This window comes from Cetorhinus maximus, chromosome 13 (assembly GCF_964194155.1).
Source record: "Cetorhinus maximus chromosome 13, sCetMax3.hap1.1, whole genome shotgun sequence".
NCBI lineage: Eukaryota > Metazoa > Chordata > Chondrichthyes > Lamniformes > Cetorhinidae > Cetorhinus > Cetorhinus maximus.
The window spans coordinates 94780557-94801214 of record NC_135891.1 but is presented as its reverse complement, the minus strand read 5'-3'; the positions used below and the strand labels follow the sequence as shown (position 1 = coordinate 94801214).

The following is a 20658-nucleotide window of genomic DNA, read 5'->3' as shown; positions in this document are numbered from 1 at the left end:
TGAGTACTATACTGATTGAACTGTGAAGGCCCACTGCCTCTGCCTGTTTTTAAAAATATCTTGCAACATTTATTGCAACATTAAAGTACCAGTTGTTCCTGGTGTAACAGTTTTTTCATCTATCCGATACAAGGCATCAGGTGAAAGGGAGAAGGGCCTCGATTTACAACCAGAATATGTCTCTTCTAATCCCTATTATGCCAATTCAATCCAAATTCCCCCACGCATTTTTTTTCCTTTATTCTTCCATGGGATGTGGGCGTCACTGGTAAGTGCTCACCCCTGTTGCCCTTGAAAAAAGTGGCTTGCTAGGCCATGTGGTTACTAGGCAGCCACATTGCTGTGGGTCTGGAGTCACATGTAGGCCGGACCAGTTAAGGACGGCAGATTTCCTTCCCTAAAAGACATTAGTGAACCAGATGGGTTTTTAAGACAATGGATGATACTTTCATGGTCACCATTACTGAGACTAACTTTATATTCCAATATTGAATTTAAATTCCACCAGTTGCCACAGTGGAATTTGAACCCATGTCCCCAGGGCATGAGCCTGGGCTTTTGGGTTACTAGTTCAGTGACGTTACCACCATGCCACCATCTCCCCATTAACTACATAGCTTTGTAGCGTACTAACAATATGGACCGTCACCACAAATGATAAACCACTTAACGTTTTTACAGTAGCAAAGTCCTTTGAAATAAATATTTGTGTTCTGTTCTTCAGAAATATGACTGTCTTGTTTGACTTCCGGGTGGCCAACAAGCTTGTGTTTAAAAGGGTTCGGAACGCTTTAGGATTGACTCGTTGCACAAAATGTTATACCGGAGCAGCTCCGATAACCAAAGACACGCTGGAGTTCTTCCTTAGCCTCAACATCCCTGTATATGAGCTGTATGGAATGAGTGAGAGCTCGGGACCACACACCATTTCCGTACCCAATGCCTTCAGAATTTCCAGGTAGTGCCACTCGCCTCAATTCTGTACTTGAATTGCCACATCGAGCAATATCTTTTTGTTTAACAGCAGTTTTCTTTTCCAGGTGCAATGGGTTTTAGTAGCTGGTAACCCATCAAAGATGTTTACTGTGCGTCCCCCTGATGATGTGAAACTCTCTGCTTCTTACCACTGAGTCATACAAACCAGAAACATATTGGTATAAATCCTTGGCGAAGTTGTACCTCAAAGTGAGTTGCTGCCTCAAAAGAAGCAACAACAAAGCTTGAGGTGAAAAGCAGCTAAATTTTCCAACTTTTTAAAAAAAAACACTGCATTTGGAAACTGTAATTTCAAAGGAATGAAATTGCGCTCCAGGTTACTGGCAGCACTGATGTATTTCAGGTGCAGCAGACGTTTGGGGTCTCTGCCCTTGTAAGGTGCTAGCCTCACGTTTTCTGATGGGCCTGTGCTGATGGTGCACGGGGTTCCAGCTGCTCCGTCGGGCACAGCTCGCTGAAAACATTATTGGGAGGCCGGTCATTACAGCCCCAGGAATTCTGAAATAAAGGCAAAGCACTGCAGACGCTGGACGTCTGAAATAAAAACGGAAAATGCAGGAAAACGCAGCAGGTCTGGCAGCGTCTGTGGAGAGGAAAAAAGGGTTAACCTTTTGAGCCCGGGATGACTCTTCTTCGGAACTTGGGAATTCTGGTGTGTTCTTTTGATGCAAGGTCAGCACTTTGGGCCTCTGTAGACTTAGAGAATAATATACGCCTATGGGCAGCTACAAGCTGTTGCTGTAAAACTTTGCATTGAATTCTTTTGTTTGGTGCTAATATTATTATTATTATTGGATCCCCATCCTTAAAAAGCTTTTTGAGACCGGTTATCCTCCCTTCCTCCTGAACATTAGCAGCCCTGCCTCTCCTCAGCAGAAAATGACCAATTTCAAACTTTTAGACACTTTTACATCGTTACTCCTGAACACGAATTGAACATCTCCAACTCCGTAACGCCGGTGAAACCTGGAGGAAAACATCCTCCCCAATAAACTCATTAGCTGGGATTTTCCGTGCCCGCTGACATCGGGCGTTCAGTGGTGTGAGCGGACAATACGGCGAGAAGACCAAAAATCCGTTTTACGACATCACTGGTTTGCGATCGTCCACTCAGCCCGTCGATGGCGGGCCGCATTCCCTGCCATCAGACGTCAGGAACCTCATTATAGTACATCTGCATGTCATTATAAGGCCAGCCTGCCAGACTAATTTCCCCCCACGAACCCCTGCTGGATTGTCCGCCCATGTCGGTGGGGAAAATACGCCAACGTGTTTCACAACAGCATATATTAAGCGTGCAATTGGCGGGCTGCACTTCGCTCGGGACTTCAAGGTTTGTTTGCTACCTTGTTTTGGTCAGCACTGAGTCATCAGCGCCAGGCTTCACAGACAGCACCACATCGCTTTTAGGGGGGCTCACGGGTAGGCCTGCACCTACCAGATCAGCCATATGTGGGTGGCCTTTTAATGGCTGTAGGGCAAGGTCTTGCTTGGGGAAGGGGGAGAAATGGTTTCAGGCAAGGGAAGAGGCTGCAGGGCGAGAACTGCACTGGGGAAGGGGGCTAGCCCAGGGCGTGTGTAGGGGCACATGTGTAATGATCTGTGCAAGTGGCCTCAAGATGGTGAGGAGGCAGTCTCCAGAGGAGATGAGGCCAGATGGACTTATGAGGGTGTGTGTGTGAGAATGGGTGGTGATGTCCCTCGAGCTGGCAGTGAGTGAGGTTCCGGCGAATGTGTGATGGGCTTAAGTGTGTGAGTTTGGAGTGATGAGATAGTTGCCATATACTGGCTGCATAGATGAGATCATTCATCCTCTATCTGCATTGGATGGCCAACCTCTTCTGTGCAGCATTGGCACTGACCACCACTGCCATTGCCTACCAAGCCAGAGTGGTAATGTAGCTGCCCCTCCTGCGGCCAGAGCGGGGGTAGAGGACATTATAGCAGGCCTCCACGGCATCCAAAAGGTGCTCAAGGGCTGCAGTCTTCTTGTCTTTCGGGGCCATGTCCTCTTTGCTGCAGTCCTGGGCTGGAATCACTGAGCGTGGCTGTACTTTAAATGTGGCGCCTGGCGTGATGAAGGTGAGGTGATGGCGTGACAGGCGAATCGGAGCCCTCCTGCCATTGAAACGGTGTGAATCCCGGGAATGCATAATTAATTTGGCAGGTTTGGGACGATACTGTGCGAAAAGCCGCCATTGTGGCCAGCAGGTAAAACATCGTTTTTCCCACCTGCTACTGCACTTAGTGCAAATCTGGGACAATTCTGCCCATTGCCTTTTGCCTAACATCTCAACAGCCAGACTTTAATCTTTCCCAGAGCATGTTTACAACCTTCAGTTGAAATTTTTTTCTTTATTCTTTCACGGGAAGTGGGGATCACTGGTAAGGCCAGCATTTGTTGCTTATCTCCATTTGCCCTTGAACCGAGTGGCAGTTAGGAGTCAACCACATTGCTGTGTGTCTGGAGTCTCATGTAGGCCAGACTAGGTAAGGACGGCAGATTTCCTTCCCTAAAGGACATTAGTGGACCAAATGGGTTTTTACGATAATCGATGATGAGACTAATTTTCAATTCCGGATTTTTTAAAATTGAATTCAAATTCCACCAGTTGCTGTAGTGGGATTTGAACCCACAGCCCCATAGCATTTACCTGGGCCTCTGGATTACTAGTCCAGTTACATTACCATTACTCCACACTCTTCCCCCAGACTGGACATGGCCGATGAGGTCACCTGATGTAAGAGCGGCACTTTAAAACCTCACCTGGCGAAACTGTGACCAAACCATGGAGCTGACAATAACATCTTGCCCCTGACTCATGTTTGAGAGTGAGATCTTGTTATTACACTTGCTGTCCAGCAGGGCATTGGACTGGCTAGGGAACTTGACATTGAAGCTGTGGAGACAACTTCTGCTCCTAAAGCCATACAAAAGAAGACACCTGGTGTACAGGAAATCCCAATATCTTCACTCATGGTGCAGGGAAACATGTCAGCTGCATCTAAATGAAGGGACTGCAAAATTAAAATGCACAAGTGCCTTCTGTGCACCACTACATGAAATATGGCAGGTAAAATGCACTAGAACCACCAGTTTACTCGGTGTGGAATTTCAACCCCTAAGTTTATTCCATATTTTTACTTTACATTATTGATGGGTTCGTTTCTTCTAGCTGCGGGAAGGAGATGCCAGGATGCAAAACAAAAATCTTCAATCCTGACGAGGATGGTTGTGGCGAGATTTGTTTTTGGGGCAGGCATGTATTCATGGGTTATCTGCACATGGAGGATAAGACCAAAGAAGCAATTGATGAGGATGGCTGGCTACATTCAGGCGATCTGGGAAAACATGACGAGAAAGGATTCCTATATATCACAGGAAGAATTAAAGGTAACTACGTTCATAATCTGTCCACATCTTAGAAAAAGCATACACATTTTCTCTTAATGTCCACACAAACTTTATTTCCAGTTTATTTTTATGTCACACCTTTGTGTCATTTTCCTATTGCCTTCTTTTATAATAGAGGCTACCAGTGTGTAATTGCAAAACTGACCACCAATGTGTGGCACTTTATTGTTTTCCCAATGGATCGCTCAAAGTGTTTTGATGAAACGTTTTCATCCACCATTTTTTTTCTCCAAGTAACTGAGACTCCAATGTTTAAAATAAAAGTTTAAGCAAAAAAGTTTTGGGTATTTCATAATAACATGATGGCTTTAGCAATTGAATTGTCACTTCCTCCAACTTAAAATTCACCCCTTTTGGAAACCTTTTAATAACACTAGCAAAATTTGTATACCATTACCAGGAAGTCTGTGCTTTTGAACTCCTTTTGAAAGCTCTCCACGCTCAACCGACACAGTATGACAATACAGCAACCCTTTTGTCATAACACTCAGTTTCTGTCCAACAGACCCGTGGCCATCTCAGCAACTGAGAGTGAGAACAGTATCCACGCCCTGTGGCTTGCTCTGGGATTCTTGTTCGAATGACCCAACAACAACCACGGGCATCTAGGTAGCATCTTTAACATAGTGTGTCATAAGATGCTTCAGAGGAGCGTTATAAACAACATTTAATACTTAGCCACAAAATTAATTAGACATTAGCTATTTTAAGGTACTAGGATCGATGATTGGTAGCTTGGTCAAAGAGATAAATTTTAAGGTATGGCCTGGAGGAGATAGAGAGGGTTAGGGAGGGATTTCCTTCAATGAGTGATTTTTAAAATGGGGAATGGACACAGGAGGTACTCTCATTTAATCTGTTCCAAGGTAGATAGTTGCATGCAGAAATTTGGGGAGGAGTCATTGCAAATAATGACTTCAAAACTATTGGTAAGAACTTTACTTCATTTCGGAAATGCACCTCAAAGATTCTGCAGGATTAATAGATTTGATTGTTTGAGATCTGACTTGATTTTTTTTCTTAATCAGACAAGATACTAGCATTGGGGTAGCGAAGAATTCACCCCAAACAAGTTTCCAGCCATCCCCTAAAAAGGTAGTTCAGAAATACCTCAAGTTTCTGAAGTCCAAAGGTTCAGTGGATGGTCACTGTACTACATATCATCTCAGCTGGTATGCCCAAGACTGGCAGACAGGAATGTCATTAGTAGTCCCACAGGTTTTGGTTTAGGGTTGAAAACTACTCCCAGTACAGTCATTTGGTCTTTTGCAGGGTTTTCCCACTCTATTCTATTCATTCTTGCAATCTCATGTAATGAACCATATAGAACTAGATCTTCAGTCCATTGACTATACATGAGTGGAAATCTAGCCCTGTAGTTTGTGGGGTGAAAATGTTATAGTTCAAAATGAACAGGAGCAATGGTGAGGTCCTGCGAGATGACCTACTGACTATCTGCAACATCACAATGATAACTTTCATGTGTATAAACAGGAATATACATGACCGTTCTCATCCTATCCACCAAATGATCTTGCACATTAACTAACCTCTACTAATGCTAAGGGAGATTTTCTTGCATCTGCAACCACAGAATCCAGTTATAGCTAATTTTAAATAAGAGAAAAATCAGGTGACTTCCTTTACAGATGTGCACTGTGACCTACCTATTTCTGATACCTGTGCAGTGTTCGGTCAGTACACCTGGGCAGAGACCCGGAGAAATCTGCCTTGCTGATTCCTGGGGGCTTAACCGGAAATTCTTAACTAGCCTTAGTGCTGTAATAATGCTGCATTATAACAGTGACTTCACCTCAAAAAAAAAAGTATTTAATTGCCTCAAAAGTGCTTTGGGATATCCTGAGGTCATGAAAGGTGCCATATAAATACAAGTCCTTCACCTTCATTGTGGAATTCATGTTTCATTGTTAATTATCCGTGTTTTTCTGTGATAGAGTTGATTATTACTGCCGGTGGGGAAAACATACCTCCTATTCCCATTGAAGACGCTGTAAAGGAACGTTTACCAATCATCAGCAATGCCATGCTGATAGGAGACAAACGCAAATTCCTATCGATGTTATTAACACTGAAGGTATTTATTTTTTTATTTATAGTGGCTGTAGAGCTGTATGGATATGTTCAGAAGTTATTTAACATCAAAGGTATCCCGATGGGAGTGAAGGGAGCTTGCAGAGGCTTTAATTTTATTTTTAAATGAAAACTGAGGCAAGCCCATCAAACTCATCTCTATTTCAATTTGCCAGTCCACCATCCAGTTTCAATCGGAACTCGACATTTACAGCTCATTCCATTAATCTCCCTTTTGAATAAGTAGTTTTTCTATGATCTGACTTTATTCACCTAATTAACATTATGTCCCCTTGATATATTTGTAGCGCTGTTTTGCATTACATTGTGGACCGCTGCTAGGTGCCATATACCCTCCCCTGCCCAATCTCCCCTCCCTAGACTCACTTATTGCTCCAGTGCTGTTGTCCTCGTGGCTGATGTTCATCATGTTCTGCGCCAGTCACATCGCAATGATGCAACAGGACAAGTTTTGAGTAGTCATCTTTATTTCATCAGTCTGTGTGGTGATTCCTGTCCACCACTAGCCACTAACTCACTTCCTACCCTTCCATACATTGTCCCAATTTGTCTTGTATGTAACAAGCTACTCTTCATTCCAATCATTTCTGTATCTCTGAATATTTTTGTGGTGAAATATGTTTTCATGTTCCCTTTGACATTATTTTTCCTTTTATTCACTATGCTTACAGTTCCAGCATTTTAATTTCTAATGCTTCTTGTGTTGAGGTAAATTGTGCTCCTTGCTTTTTTTATTTCAGTTTATTTGCTATTTGTTTTCTTCTTCCTCAACCTCCATCTAAATTCTGCTTCTTGTATCGTGTTTAAAATAGAATCTTAATCTAGTCCTCTGTTAGTAGCTAATCTCCTACCCTGTTCATTTGTGCCCATTTGGATGTAGGCTGCTTTTTGTTGTACATATCGGGATTATATTTCGTATTCACAGTTGGTATAGAATATTGAAGGAAACTTTACAGGTAAATGCAATGTGTATTTACCCCTACCTCCATTGTCAGATATTTTTCTTCTTTGGTTTTAAATGTAATTACAATTATTTGTTTTGGTGCAACATTGTAGAGGAGAGCAGGGAGAAGTATCAGCAGCATGAATAAACATCAATCCCTTTAACTGTGATGGGGGGAAAAGCTGGAATGAAGAATTATTACAATGTTGGAGTGGGTCAGCACTGATCACCTTGAGGAAATCGTAGAAAGGACTAATTTCCTTTCAAACATTTTAATATATTTACTATTTGCTTTTTTAAAGTTCATAACATGCCTAAATTAGCTTCCCTTTGGACTGTTTTATAGTCTTATCCAAGCAACATATAAACCAAAGCACTTGCCACAGGGCCTTTCAGGTGCCTAGGCCCTAAGTTATGGAATTCCCCCTCTCAACCTCTCTTTCCTCCTTTTAAGACACTTCTTAAAATGCTTTTGATCATCAGACGTAAATATCTCCATATGTGGCTCAGTGTCGAATTTTGTTTGATAATGCTCCTGCGAGGCACCTTGGGATGTTTTCCTACTAAGGTGACCTACAAATACAAAATTGTTTTTGTTGACACACCACAACACACAATGAAGCCATTTAAGATGAAGCTTTAACTGACACTTACTTGGTTTAACGCCTCCTTGACAAAACAATATTTCGCTCCTCGAGCAGTAGGGAGAGTCCTGTTGCTAGTGTTCAGGGGCCTCAGAGATGATTCTGTTCCACTGATCCCACTACAAAACAAAGTGGGCCTAGGCAAGGATTGTGTCCAGGCCATGCTAATGGATGAGGACAGGAAGTATGCACACTCCTCTCACAGGCGCAATGCAGTTCAGAAATCAGTGTGTAACAGGGCCACAGACATAAATCTACTCTTAGTTCTTGGGTCCAGCCTAATGGATTGTAGTATTTTTCAGCTCTGTATTTTTTTTCTATTCCTTCACAGGGCATGGGTGTCACTGGTTAGGCCAGCATTTATTGCCCATCCTTAATTACCCTTGAGAAGGTGATGGTGAGCTGCCACCTTGAACCACTGCAGTCCATGTGGTGTAGGTACACCCACAGTGCTGTTAGGGAGGGAGTTCCAAGGTTTTGACCCAGCTCCAATGAAGGAATGAAGATACAGTTCCCAGTCAGGATGGTGTGTGGCTTGGAAGGAAACCTGCAGGTGGTAGTGTTCCCATCCATCTGCTGCCCTTGTCATTTGAGGGGGTAAAGGTTGCCTGTTTGGAAGGTGCTGTCGAAGGAGCCTTGGTGAGTTGCTGCAGCGCATCTTGTAGATGGTACAAAATGCTACCACTGCGTTGGTGGTGGAGGGAGTGAATGGGGTGCTAATCAAGCAGGCTGCTTTGTCCTGGATGGTGTCAAGCTTCTTAAGTGTTATTGGAGCTGCACTCATCTAGGCAAGTGGGAAGTATTCCATCACACTCCTGACTTGTGCCTTGTAGATGGTGGGCAGACTTGGGGAGTCAGGAGGTGAGTTACTTGCCACAGAATTCCCTGCTGTTGTAGTCACAGTATTTAAATGGCTAGTCCAATTCAGTTTCTAGTCAATGGTAACCCCAGGATGTTGATAGTGGTGAATTCAGCGATGGTAATGCCATTGAAAGTCAAGGGGAGATGGTTTAATTATCTATTGTTGGAGATGGTCACTGCCAGGCAATTGTGTGGCGCGAATGTTACTTGCTATTTATCAGCCAAACCTGAATATTGTCCAGGTCTTGCTGCATATGGGCACAGACTGCTTCAGTATCTGAGGAGTCACGAATGGTGCTGAACATTTGCAATCATTAGTGAACATCCCCACTTCTGACCTTATGTTGGAGGGAAGGTCATTGATGAAGCAACTGAAGATGGTTGCGCCTAGGACACTACCCTGAGAAACTCCTGCAGTAATGCCCTGGAGCTGAAATGATTGACCTCCAACAACCACACCCATCTTGTTTTGGACTAGGTATGACTCCAACCATTGGAGAGCTTCCCCTGATTTCCATTGACTCCAATTTTGCCAGGGTTCTTTGATGCCACACTCGGTCAAATGCTGCCTTGATGTCAAGAGCATTGACTCTCACCTCATTTCTTGAGTTCAGCTCTCTTTTTGTCCATGTTTGGACCAAGGCTGTAATAAGGTCAGGAAATGAGTGGTCTCCATTTCGACAACTTAAAACCCATCAGTTACAAAACATGTATCCCCATTACACATCTGGTCCATGAGTATGTCTACATGGATAAAAAAGCAGCCTGGGGCAACCATCACCAAACACTATTGTTTGGTCTTTAGATCCAGAATGTTTGCAAAAGGACCTTCTTTATTTTCCTAATTACTTGATCAGTGATGAGCGGAGAAAAGCTGAAATGATAAAGAGATTATCTACCTCGTTAGACTGTCTTCATTCTTCATGTGAAAAGGCATCTTCAACACACTGCTAAAACTCTTAAGTCTTCCTGAGAAAAGTGTGCAGTCGATTCTGTTTCCTGGATACTGTTCAAGAAAATGAACTGATGCAACAGATCTCAAGTTCTTGAGGATTACTTAGTTGAATATATAAAATACGAACTTGGTTGAGAATATCTTAAGGGAGTTCATTCCTTGAGTAATTTCATCTCTTGGGCAATTAGTCCTGTGAGGAAGTTTCTGAAGAAGACTCTAAAGTAGATAACTTTTCTTTGTTTGAAACCAGGGAAGAAAAAGTGCTGGCAGGGAATTTTAATATGGGTAAGAAATATTGAGATTTTAAAGTACACCTTTCAAAATGATTTGTTTTATTTCTAATTCACTGGAATTATAGTGTTGTTCCCTCTACAATGCTAATGGATTGTAATATTGGACAATTTATCAGTTGGATTAAGTTGCTATTTTAATACTACCAATGAATTAAATAATTATATTTCTACAATTATATTTGCGTATTACAACCTGCTCAAAAACCCATGTGCTTTACCTTGTCCCAGTGCAACGTAAACAGTGATACTGGTGAGCCGCAGGATAACCTAACAGAAGAAACAATTCAGTTCTGCCAAAAAATAGGGAGCAAAGCCACAAAGGTGTCAGAAATCCTAACCAGCAAGGATGTTGACGTGTATGGTGCCATACAGGAATGCATCAAAAATGTGAATGAAAAGGCTTCTTCAAATGCACAGCGAATTCAGAAGTGGCTTCTTTTAGAAAAGGATTTCTCCGTTCCGGGAGGAGAACTGGGTAAGGGATGAATCTGTACCTTGGATATAAATGCAAGTACTAGTGCCATATTATCATTTCAAAGTAGGTCAAGTTGAAACATACATAGTGAAATCAGTGGCCACACAAGTTGGTGTGTTGATGTTTTAATATGCAATAGTGGCATGTGTTTCTTTTCTGCCTGTGATTACACTCATAGTAAGGTTCCTATGTTAGGGAAAGTGGCAAGCAGAAGTAAGTTGCTCCTTTAAACGTCTGGAAAAAGGCAGCAGGAAACAAATAAACAGCCTTAAAGAAACATTTTTTTAAAAAAAAAGAAAATCTTGTGTTTCCAACATCTTGATCAATCTCATTTCTGGCTTATTGCCTTTTATTATTGACAGGTCCAACAATGAAACTGAAACGACCTGTTGTGTTGAAGATGTACAGTGACCAAATCGATGATTTCTACAAGGATGCAATAACCCCAAACACTCCAGATAATCCACTTACAGCAAAATAGACTCAAGAGTTACTACAGCAGTGAAACACCGGCTGGATTTGTACATTGTTTGTTTATATTTTTAATTTTGCAATTTTAAACATTGATTTTGGCATTTGTGCCTCAAATAAATTTTCATGTTTCACATATGTTGCCACAATGAAGAAATTAATTATATTGCATCAGTACTTTTCAGGGATTGGGGTTGTTAAACAAATTAGGCGGGAACCTGAACTTTTTTGCTATAAATGCTTAGCACTGCAAAAATGTTAGTTTGAAAGTTCGATTACCATATTTAAATGTATGTCTGTACAGGTGAGGAAACTTTATTTTTGCCATTAGACTTCCTTTCTGTGGGAATATGTCAAACTGTAGTAAACGTGAAAGGTGGGCAACAAACATTCTGTCTATAGCAATGTCTCTTGAATACAGAACAAAATGTCGTTTACAAAATCCATGATGAATGGCAGATATTCTGCTGTGCACGATTACAGTCTCCAAAGAAGTGTGATATCATATTATGTTTGAGCAACCACTTGTGTAAAGATTATTATTCCAGGATTTCCATTTTTTTTTTATTTTTGTACAGCCCAAAAAATTTATTTAATCTTCTCAAACTTTCGTTGTTTTTGTGGCTATTTATTGTTCTTAAAGTAAAATTGTCATGAAATATATTTTTATGTTTCAAATGTACATTTTGTAGAGAATTGTACAGCCCCATTTGGACAAGCCAAATAGAAAAACAAAGGACGGGATTTTCTGGCCCCACCTGCTGCTGGGATCTTCCAGTCCCACCGAAAGTCAGTGGACTTTTGGCTGGTTCGCTGCATCCCCTGCGGCGGGTGCTGCTACAACAGGGCCGGAACATCCTGGCCAAAAAGTTTCATTTTTATACATGAAAAGCCATAATATAATGTGGCAGTGCTTTAAACTTTGTAGAATCATAGAACTATAGATTCTTACAGCACAGAAGGATCTGGGAAATAATGTATATGCCAGCTGTCTGAAAGAGCCATCAATTTTCTTTTTCAACCAGCCATCCACTTCTTCTCCTTTTCGAAGCTATTGTGGGTTCTGCTTTCACCACTGTACTGCCATGTCATTCTGTGCCCTAACCACTCTATAATTCAAACAAAAGTTCTCCCACTCTTTCCTTTTTGTCTTTATAGCAATTAGTTTACATTTATACTTAAACTATTTTTAAACCCTTATTAAATACCTCTTGTTAGACTTACTTTAACATTTTCCACTCTGCAGTAATAAGAGGCAGAGTCTCATCTGGTTCTGCTCACAGTTAAAACTTTTAATTTTAACTCCTTCCACGTATGCCAATGATTTGTATATACTTTGCATTTCTGCTTTTGTAACTCTGAACCTATTAAGACATGAGATCCAAGTTTTTTTTTACAGATTTGTGTAACTTAATCTCTTCCAATTAGCTGTCTTCTCTTTACTAGTACTTCCAAAATATGTAATCTCTTGCTTCTCCACTTTAAAGTCTTGCTTCCCAATCCAGGAGTTTAGCCTTGACCTCCTGAAATTGTTCACTACCATTTTTATTGTTAACGCTATTTTTGTTGCCTGTAAATTTTGTATCGTCTAGACCCAAGTCCAGATCACTGATTTATATACCACAATATGCAGTGCTCCTTACTGAGCCTTGGAAACACCACTGCTCAAATCCTTCTGCTGCATTAGCTACCACTAATTTCTGTTTCCTTGTCCTTTAGCTAAGTTCTTGTCCACACTGATACATTCCCTTTAATACTGTGCCTTTAATTTTAATTTTTATCAACAATTCTCCTATGCAGCAACTTGTCATTTTGGCAAGTCTGTATAAATATACCCCATACTTCTTTTGTCAATAGCTGCATTATTTCTACAGTTTGTCAGGTATTTTACAACCAATGTTGGTTGCCCTTGATTCAATCTATCTTGTTTCAGTATTAACTTTATCCCAAACTTGGATCTCTGGACGCTTTACCCATTGTCTTATGACACTCTAGTTACCTGATCTATTCTTTTCACCTTGATCAGAAGTGTTATCTGGTAACACTCCAGTCCCCTCAATTTCCATATCCAAGGGTGTTTGGAAGATTGTGGCCAGAGTCTCTGCTGCATTTACAGGAATGTTGAGCTCCTATTTATTGCTAGCCAAAGTTATGTCATATCATACTCCCATAGTAATTTTACCATTCCAAATTTCATTCTGCACAGATGTCTATCTAAAATTTGCCTTAATCTTGCTCTTAATCCCTCTTCTAATTGGAGACTTTCCTGCTTTATTTAATCTTTCTCCCTTATTCCCCCTTTGCGTCTTCATCTTGGTTTCCGCCCCCCCCACCCCCCCCCCCATTATAATCCAAAGGAGATGCACCAATCCTGATCAGATTTGATGAATACTAGCCATTCTGTGGAGGCTGTTTCTGTTCCAGAACTGGTCTCAACACCCCAATACCCAGGAACATTTTCCTCTTACACCAAATCTAGTCACTTTTAAACCCTATGTGACAAAGTTTAGCATTCAAGTACAATTGCAAGTTACTATCCTTAGCATTCTGCTCTATAGTCTGTCTCCTAAATCTTGAAACTCACTATGCAGCACTCATCTATTCCTCACTATAGTTCTGATATGACTCATGGCTTTCAATTGATCTCCTGCCCCATTTTATTTTTTTTCCACAGTTATACCTGGCACCTGGAAGACAACATGCCATTTGGAGTTCTTGGTTATAGTTACAAAACTGCCTGTTCATGCCCCTGACTGCAATAGAGTTCCCGGTGGTAGATAGATCAGTGAAACTGGGGGATTGGTGAATGGGATTTTGTGCGGAATAGGAGGGTAGACCATGGAAGACCAGTGAGGAGTGCATTGGAACATTCGAACCTAGGAGTAACAAAGACGTGGAATTGAATTGGTGTTTGAAAGGGACTATAAAATGACGTAAGTAAAATTAGGTTAGAATCGATGACTTCGGTTGAACTACCACTGACAGGTACACTAGACTGCAAAGGCCTCCTGTGCTGTAATTTCTAGGATAACATGCAAAAAGTGCCTAAAAACTTAATGCTGGGACTAAATTTTCAAAACCTTTTATTATTGTACATGTTTATTTGCAACACTTTTGAGTTTGTACTTAAAAATTGACATTTGCCAGTTTTGAATTGTTCAGGACTAATGTTAATTTTTGATTGAAGGGGACATATTAACCAGAGAAAAAGTAATCCATTGAGCCACCTCTGGATTCTTTTGTTGCTAGGAATGATGCTTTGGCAGTAACTTTACTATGCCACAAAAACATAAAGCACATCTCTGTTCTTTTTAAAGTTCTATGAATAATTTATACAGTGGTTTTAATAACAGTTGTCCAAGATAAAATTATGTTTTTTTCTTAAGTTGTGAAATGCACAATTTGAATCTTATTTTACCCAAGTGAGGAAGTAATAGGTAATTCCTTTACATTATGGTTAATATTAATGTACTCCATCTAACATATGCATACTGCCAGTTTTTAAACTGAGCACAATTTCATAAAGGTATCAGAAATGGCAACATAAAAGCTTAAGTTTGAAAACATTGCCCAATTAGCATTTCTTTCACATTATTGTTTGAAGAATTATTTCTGGTTTTTTTGCATTAGTGATATTTTAGCTATCATGTTAATATATTTGCAACAAGTCACAATATGAAAGATCCCTATTAGGAGTATAATTATTGCTGTTTTCTATGAATGATAACATCCAGACTGTATTCAGTGTAAATATGGGTATTGTATTTGGTGGTAAATTATCAGATTCTATTGCTGCAGCAGACTGTAAATTTTGCATGAAGATGTAATATGCAACGTTGAACATTTGCATTTTTCATAGCATCGTGTTGGAATATGTTCCAAATAAAGTTGTGAACTCAGTGGCTTTCCAGGATGATGATGATGTTGTAGGTAAAAAGGTCCTTCTAGTGGATTTTAAAAAAATCATTTTTATGTTCATTATGTTTTCAAGTCGTGATTTTATTTTGTCAGTGGGAAAATAAAATACTCATTCATATGGTAGCATAAATTATCACTCATGGGCAGACCAAAAATGACCTTGACCAGATAAAATTAGATAGGGAAGTGGACTACAGATAAAGTAACAGTAGCAATGATAGAGGAGAAAACTCTTCAAACTCAAAATATAGCAATATGCCGATGTGTTAGTGATAGAAATTACCTATCATGTGTTGGTATAGCTGCTCTGGTTTATAGCAATATCAATTGACTAACTTTCTCTTCTACTTATAAATACTTAAATACAAAAAAAAATCTGATCGACCCATACACTACAAATATAGCATCAATGGGCTCAGCAGATAAAACAAGACATGGGATAAAAATTTCCAATATAATTCTAGCTATATCCTCTCAACGGGAAATTTAAAAAGTAGTGCTTTGATCTACCTCTGAATGGGCCCAGTAATTACAATTCCATTATCATACCCTGCTCCCAAAGGAGGATTCAGCCCTCAATGCAGGAGAAAATCTGCTCTGTCTGGGCAGAGAAAGCTGAACCTTCAACCCAGTGCTCTAAAGGTTTATATTCTTTACTAAATTTGATGGTAAAGTCCCACTTTCATTGCCAATGTTGACATATTTGCAAACCACATCCATCCAGTGCAATGGGCTAATGGCCTGGAAATTCCTGGGTGCCTGTTATGTCCACCCTTCAAAGGCAATGTCATCTGGAGGACCAAATGATTCTTCACTCTCACTGGAGCCATTCTGATTAGGGTAATTGAGTACTCTTATGCTTCAAGGGGCTACAATCAGGTGTCAATTGGTGCAAAATGCACTGACACCTCTCGAGGCATAAAGTAGTACCTTCCTGGGGAAGTCATCCATGGTTTGGTGCAGAAAGAAGATTCACCCTTGGATCTGAATTTAAAAAACATTGCTGAAAAGAGATGGAAGCCCATCATAACTGCAACTTATTCCCCCTCCAGTCTGAGGAATTTTGGAGCCAGTGATTCTTCTCATCATTACCAATGCTGATATCATCGGAATGAACACCATGGAGCTTATTTCTGACAATGCAATTCTACACTCAATGGTTATTCCATTCACCTTGCTTAAATTATTCAGTGGAATGTTTAGGGCAATGCTACAGGATAGCCCTAATGTTTCAAAAATCCCACCTCTGGTAGCTGGGAGGGTGAGCCACAAATTTTATAAAACTGCATGTTAAGCAGCTCTTCGGGTTATTGCTTGCCAATAAATGGAAAAGCATGTTGTTCGGAAAACAAATGGAAGATTCAGTGTCGCTACTGTTGATGCAGGTAAGCCAAAGAAGGGCAAGGGTTCAATGTGGGTGGGGCTGACAACTATCTTCGAGGCCTAGAAGATACCACAGCAAAGTTAGATTTTTAGATTTACCTTGGTGTCTTCTGGCCACTCCACAACACCCTCCAAGGTTTTTTTTCAAGATAAGCCACATCCTGGCCTCCTGCATTCATAAGTTAATCAGACATTGAGGTGTTGATGGCATTCAGGCTAAAACTTTCCAGAGTAGTCCAATCTGTGCCTGTTCTCAGGCTGGAACAGATATGGAACACAGGAACTGGAGTTGGTTATTTACTCCCTGAAATAATTTTGTATTTTAACCCCATCTACTCGTCTTGCTTATGTTAACCCTTAATACCTTTGCCTAACAAAAAAAATCTATCAATCTCAGTCCTGAAATTTCAATTTATCTAGCCTTTTTCTCCTTGGGTAAGACTGTTCCAGATTTCCACTTTCAAAAAAATGCTTCTAGCCATCACCCATGAACAGCCTAGCTCTAATTTTAAAGTTATTCTATGGTCTGGAATCTCCGAGAGGAAATAATTTCCATCAATCTTATCACCTCAATTAGAATACTCCTTAAATTTCCACATTCAGGGAGCAGAAGTTTGGTTTATGCAACTTGTCCTCAAAGTTTAACCCCACTTTTATGATGAATCCACACTACACCCCTGCAAGGCTCATATATCCTTCCTGAGATGTTGTGCCCAGAACTAAATTCAGTACTTCAGATGGGGTCTAACCAGAGTTTTCTACAGCTCCAGCATAACTTCCACTCCTTCATACTCCAACCTTCATTCTATTGACCTTTCTAATTAGTTTTTGTATCTGTCCCCTAGCTTTTAGTGATTTTTGTACTTGGACCCCTATAATCCCTGCTTGTCCACAGTTCCTAGCTTCTCGCCATTTAGAAAATTCACTGATCTACCATTCTTAGGTTCAAAGTAGATGATCTCAAGCTTTCCCATATTGGAACTCCATTTTCTCACATATCAATGTCTCTTGGCAACATTCAGCTCCCATCTACCCCATTCACTGTTCAACCTAATTTAATGTTAGCAAACTTAGATTTATGACTCTCCAATTCCTTCATCCTAATCATTTAGAAATAAAGCAAAAAGCTGAGGTTCCAGTACAGATCTGTGGGGAGAACCACTAGTCACAACCTGCCAATTTGAGTACATGCTCATTATCTCTATCCTCTCTTTTACCTCCTAACCAATTCCCTATCCAAGCTAATAGATTTTCTCCAATTCCATGGACTCTCATTTTTGTTAAGTCTCTTATGTGGAACCTTGTCAAATGTCTTCTGTAAGTCCAAATATAAATAGCATGCATAGACACTCCTTTACCATGTTTGTTCCCTCCTCAAAGTTCAACTAGGTTCATCAGACATGACTTACCCTTTACAAATATGTGCTGGCTCGTTCATTTGTGTCCAAATGCCCAGTCTATCTGTCCCTAATGACAGACTCTAGTAACTTCTGTTAGGGGCCAAGAACAGTGGGAGGCTAAAATCTATCTCCTTGTCTCTGAATCATAAAGTAGGAGGAGGAAAAGTTAGCATCAAAATCAAGAGGGGACTTCTTCTTGATCTTGTACCATCAAGTATTCTAGCACAAGATGGTCACTTTCCAGCCTAGTAAAGACTGCCCAAATATTTTCAACCATCTTTCATTTGAAAGTTATGCTAGAGGACTTAGTGTAGCACCACTAAGAATGGAATAAACCAGATACCTCACCCTGACATTAATAGTATGTAAGCTTCTCGATGCTGTAATATGATAAAATTAATACATAGAATTATTTGGATTAAGGATATTGAGCAGAGATCTATAAAAGGCAAGTCATGACTGATAGACTTAATAGTTCTTTGAGGAAAAATTGTAATGAGGAAATACTGATGGTGTGTTTATGGGTTTGCAAAAGGCAACTGATAATGTCCCACATAGACTCGTTAACTATTATTTGCCTTAAGTTTGTCAAGGGATTGAGGCAGGGAAATGGACCAGTAACCTAGAAGAAAAAGAATGGTATTGAGAAAGGGCAGGTAAATGAAGCTTTTTGAAGGGTTGGTCCAGGCAGGATAGGACAAGTGGCCTCCTGCATGGCAAAAATTCTTTGAATTTTGGTGTTCTTTTATGTGACAAGCTATAAAATGCATGATTAGATATCATTATGTAAAATGAAGATTTTAAAAATGCACATTTTGGAAGTGGGAAAGGATAGTCAGTACTCAAAGGGTTTAAAAATATATATTCTTTAGATAATATACAATGCAGTAGATCTGTATTGGATTTTGAGATGACATTAGTGATACTAAGTTCAATAATGTCCCTCACATTTTATGGAATTTTATTTCCACAGTAAAATTGTAATGTTTGGTATTTTATTAGAAACCACAGAATTCTTCGGTTCACATCAGGGATGTAGCTCATTTGTTCTTTTCAGAATATATACATTACTTCTATAGTCTTCAGGTAAAATTTCACACAAATTCACTAAACTAAAACAAAAAGTCCCATCAAATGCTTCTTAAAAAATGTTTCTTTCCTGTGTTCTTCTGGTAGCATGAAGAGGTGACGACCTCTTAGAGGAGAAAGTCACTCAGTGTTCTTTCTTTATCTCTGCCCGACCTAATAGAATAGCTATGTTTTCAGGAACTGATAAATGGTGATAAAATTTACATTTTGACAATGACTTTCTTAATCCCATGCAGAGATGGTTTTAACTTGAGCCTCAGCTTTGAGACAGAAAGTGTTCAATATCCAGTAACATTGCCGCTCCTCATCTCATAGGCTGTGCTTTCCATCATACATGGACTAAAGTCCAATGTCTTAATTAAAAATACTACAGTCTGCGTTGAAGGCCCAAGTCTCGTCATGTTGCTGTAGCCTCTAAGTAACTCTGTAGTTTACGGACGGTGGATTCATCCAATGAGAAAAGATCAAAGTCAAAAGTTGTGTTTGTAACATTGAAATGTCCTGTTTCTTCAATAAGGTTTACAATCTGTTGAAGGAAAATAAAGGCTGCTTAAAACCAGGGTCAGAAATTCAGGTAAAATCCTCAGATTTTTACCCAAGTAAAGTTTGATGGAAATATCATGGAAGATAAACAGTAGATTATACAGCAAAAGCACAGCACAATATTTAGTGCTGTTAATAATGACAGACCACACAGAGGTTGCTTTGTTCTCTGGGAATAACATTGCGAAACAAATTATAACTTTGCTTAGATAAATGCTTCTGTATCATATACTGTATGGAGTTTTGTATTCTTCATTTCCACAACTTCTTCCCCAGAGTGGCAGTAAGAGCTGCCAAATTCCCCCATCCCTTTCAAGAAAGATAATTTCAAAAATATTTTCTATTGACCATGGAATAAATGGCACACTCAGATGGGATTGATGAGAAAAGCAGCTCCATGCAAAAGTTTAACTTCATCAAAGATAAATTCACTTTATTAGAAAGAACTTGTGTTTATATTGTGCCTTTCATGTATTTGGGAGATCCTAAAGTGCTTCACATAACAGCCAATTTTCACACATCAAAGTCTCACATTCAGCAAAGAGATGAATGGCCAGACGATCTGTTTGATGATGTAAGCTAAAGGATAAATGTTGGCCCAGATATTCTCCTGGATTTAGAATAGTGTCATGGGATCTTGAGTAGTTAGAACGTTGGCCTACCATCAACTTCCAAAAACACAGCAGTCCCTCAATGAAGTGTCAGGCTTGGTTATATGCTTAAGCCTCTGGACTGGTGCTTGAACATGCAATCATCTGAGCCTGAGGCAAAAGTGCTACCACTGAGCCTTGGCTGACACCTTCACATTACGATTTCAACATGGCTCAATTAGCTAAAATTGAAAATCAAATCCAAATAATCTAAAGAATGAATTCCTGCTTTCCAATCACAGGGATCTAAAATAAATTCACTGAGGCATAGAAAGTGAGTAGAACTCGTGGGACACAGGAGAGAGAGAGAGAGCACAAGATACCGCATTTTGCATAACTTGTCATTTCTGGAGGGCCGAGGCCGAATAGGAATGTATTGAGAAATCAAGTCATGAGATGAGCAGTGTAAATTAAGGTTGTTGGCAGTACCGGGTAAGAGCTAGAGGCAGGAACATGGGATAGCGTGGAAGTGGTAACAGAATGAATGTGGGAAAGGAAACACAGTTTCAG

General features: G+C 40.1%; 2 protein-coding genes across 5 annotated transcripts in view; one reads left to right on the top strand and one right to left on the bottom strand.

Moving 5' to 3' along the window:
- acsbg2 (acyl-CoA synthetase bubblegum family member 2) overlaps positions 1-15064 on the top strand; it is a 55327-nt gene extending 40263 nt beyond the window's left edge. For all 3 annotated transcript variants that reach the window (XM_078555836.1, XM_078555835.1, XM_078555839.1), the window contains exons 11-15: positions 725-958; positions 4173-4390; positions 6367-6506; positions 10448-10694; positions 11057-15064. In XM_078555836.1, the coding sequence (XP_078411962.1) occupies positions 725-958; positions 4173-4390; positions 6367-6506; positions 10448-10694; positions 11057-11175 (958 nt within the window). In that variant the 3' untranslated portion in view covers positions 11176-15064. The remainder of the gene's footprint in view (positions 1-724; positions 959-4172; positions 4391-6366; positions 6507-10447; positions 10695-11056) is intronic.
- Positions 15065-16195: 1131 nt separating this feature from the next.
- Positions 16196-20658, bottom strand: part of mllt1a (MLLT1 super elongation complex subunit a) — an 85080-nt gene continuing 80617 nt past the window's right edge. For both annotated transcript variants that reach the window (XR_013578492.1, XM_078555840.1), the window contains exon 12: positions 16196-19481. Coding sequence is in view for 1 of the 2 variants with exons in the window: in XM_078555840.1 (XP_078411966.1) it covers positions 19353-19481 (129 nt within the window). In the remaining variant the exon portion in view is untranslated. The remainder of the gene's footprint in view (positions 19482-20658) is intronic.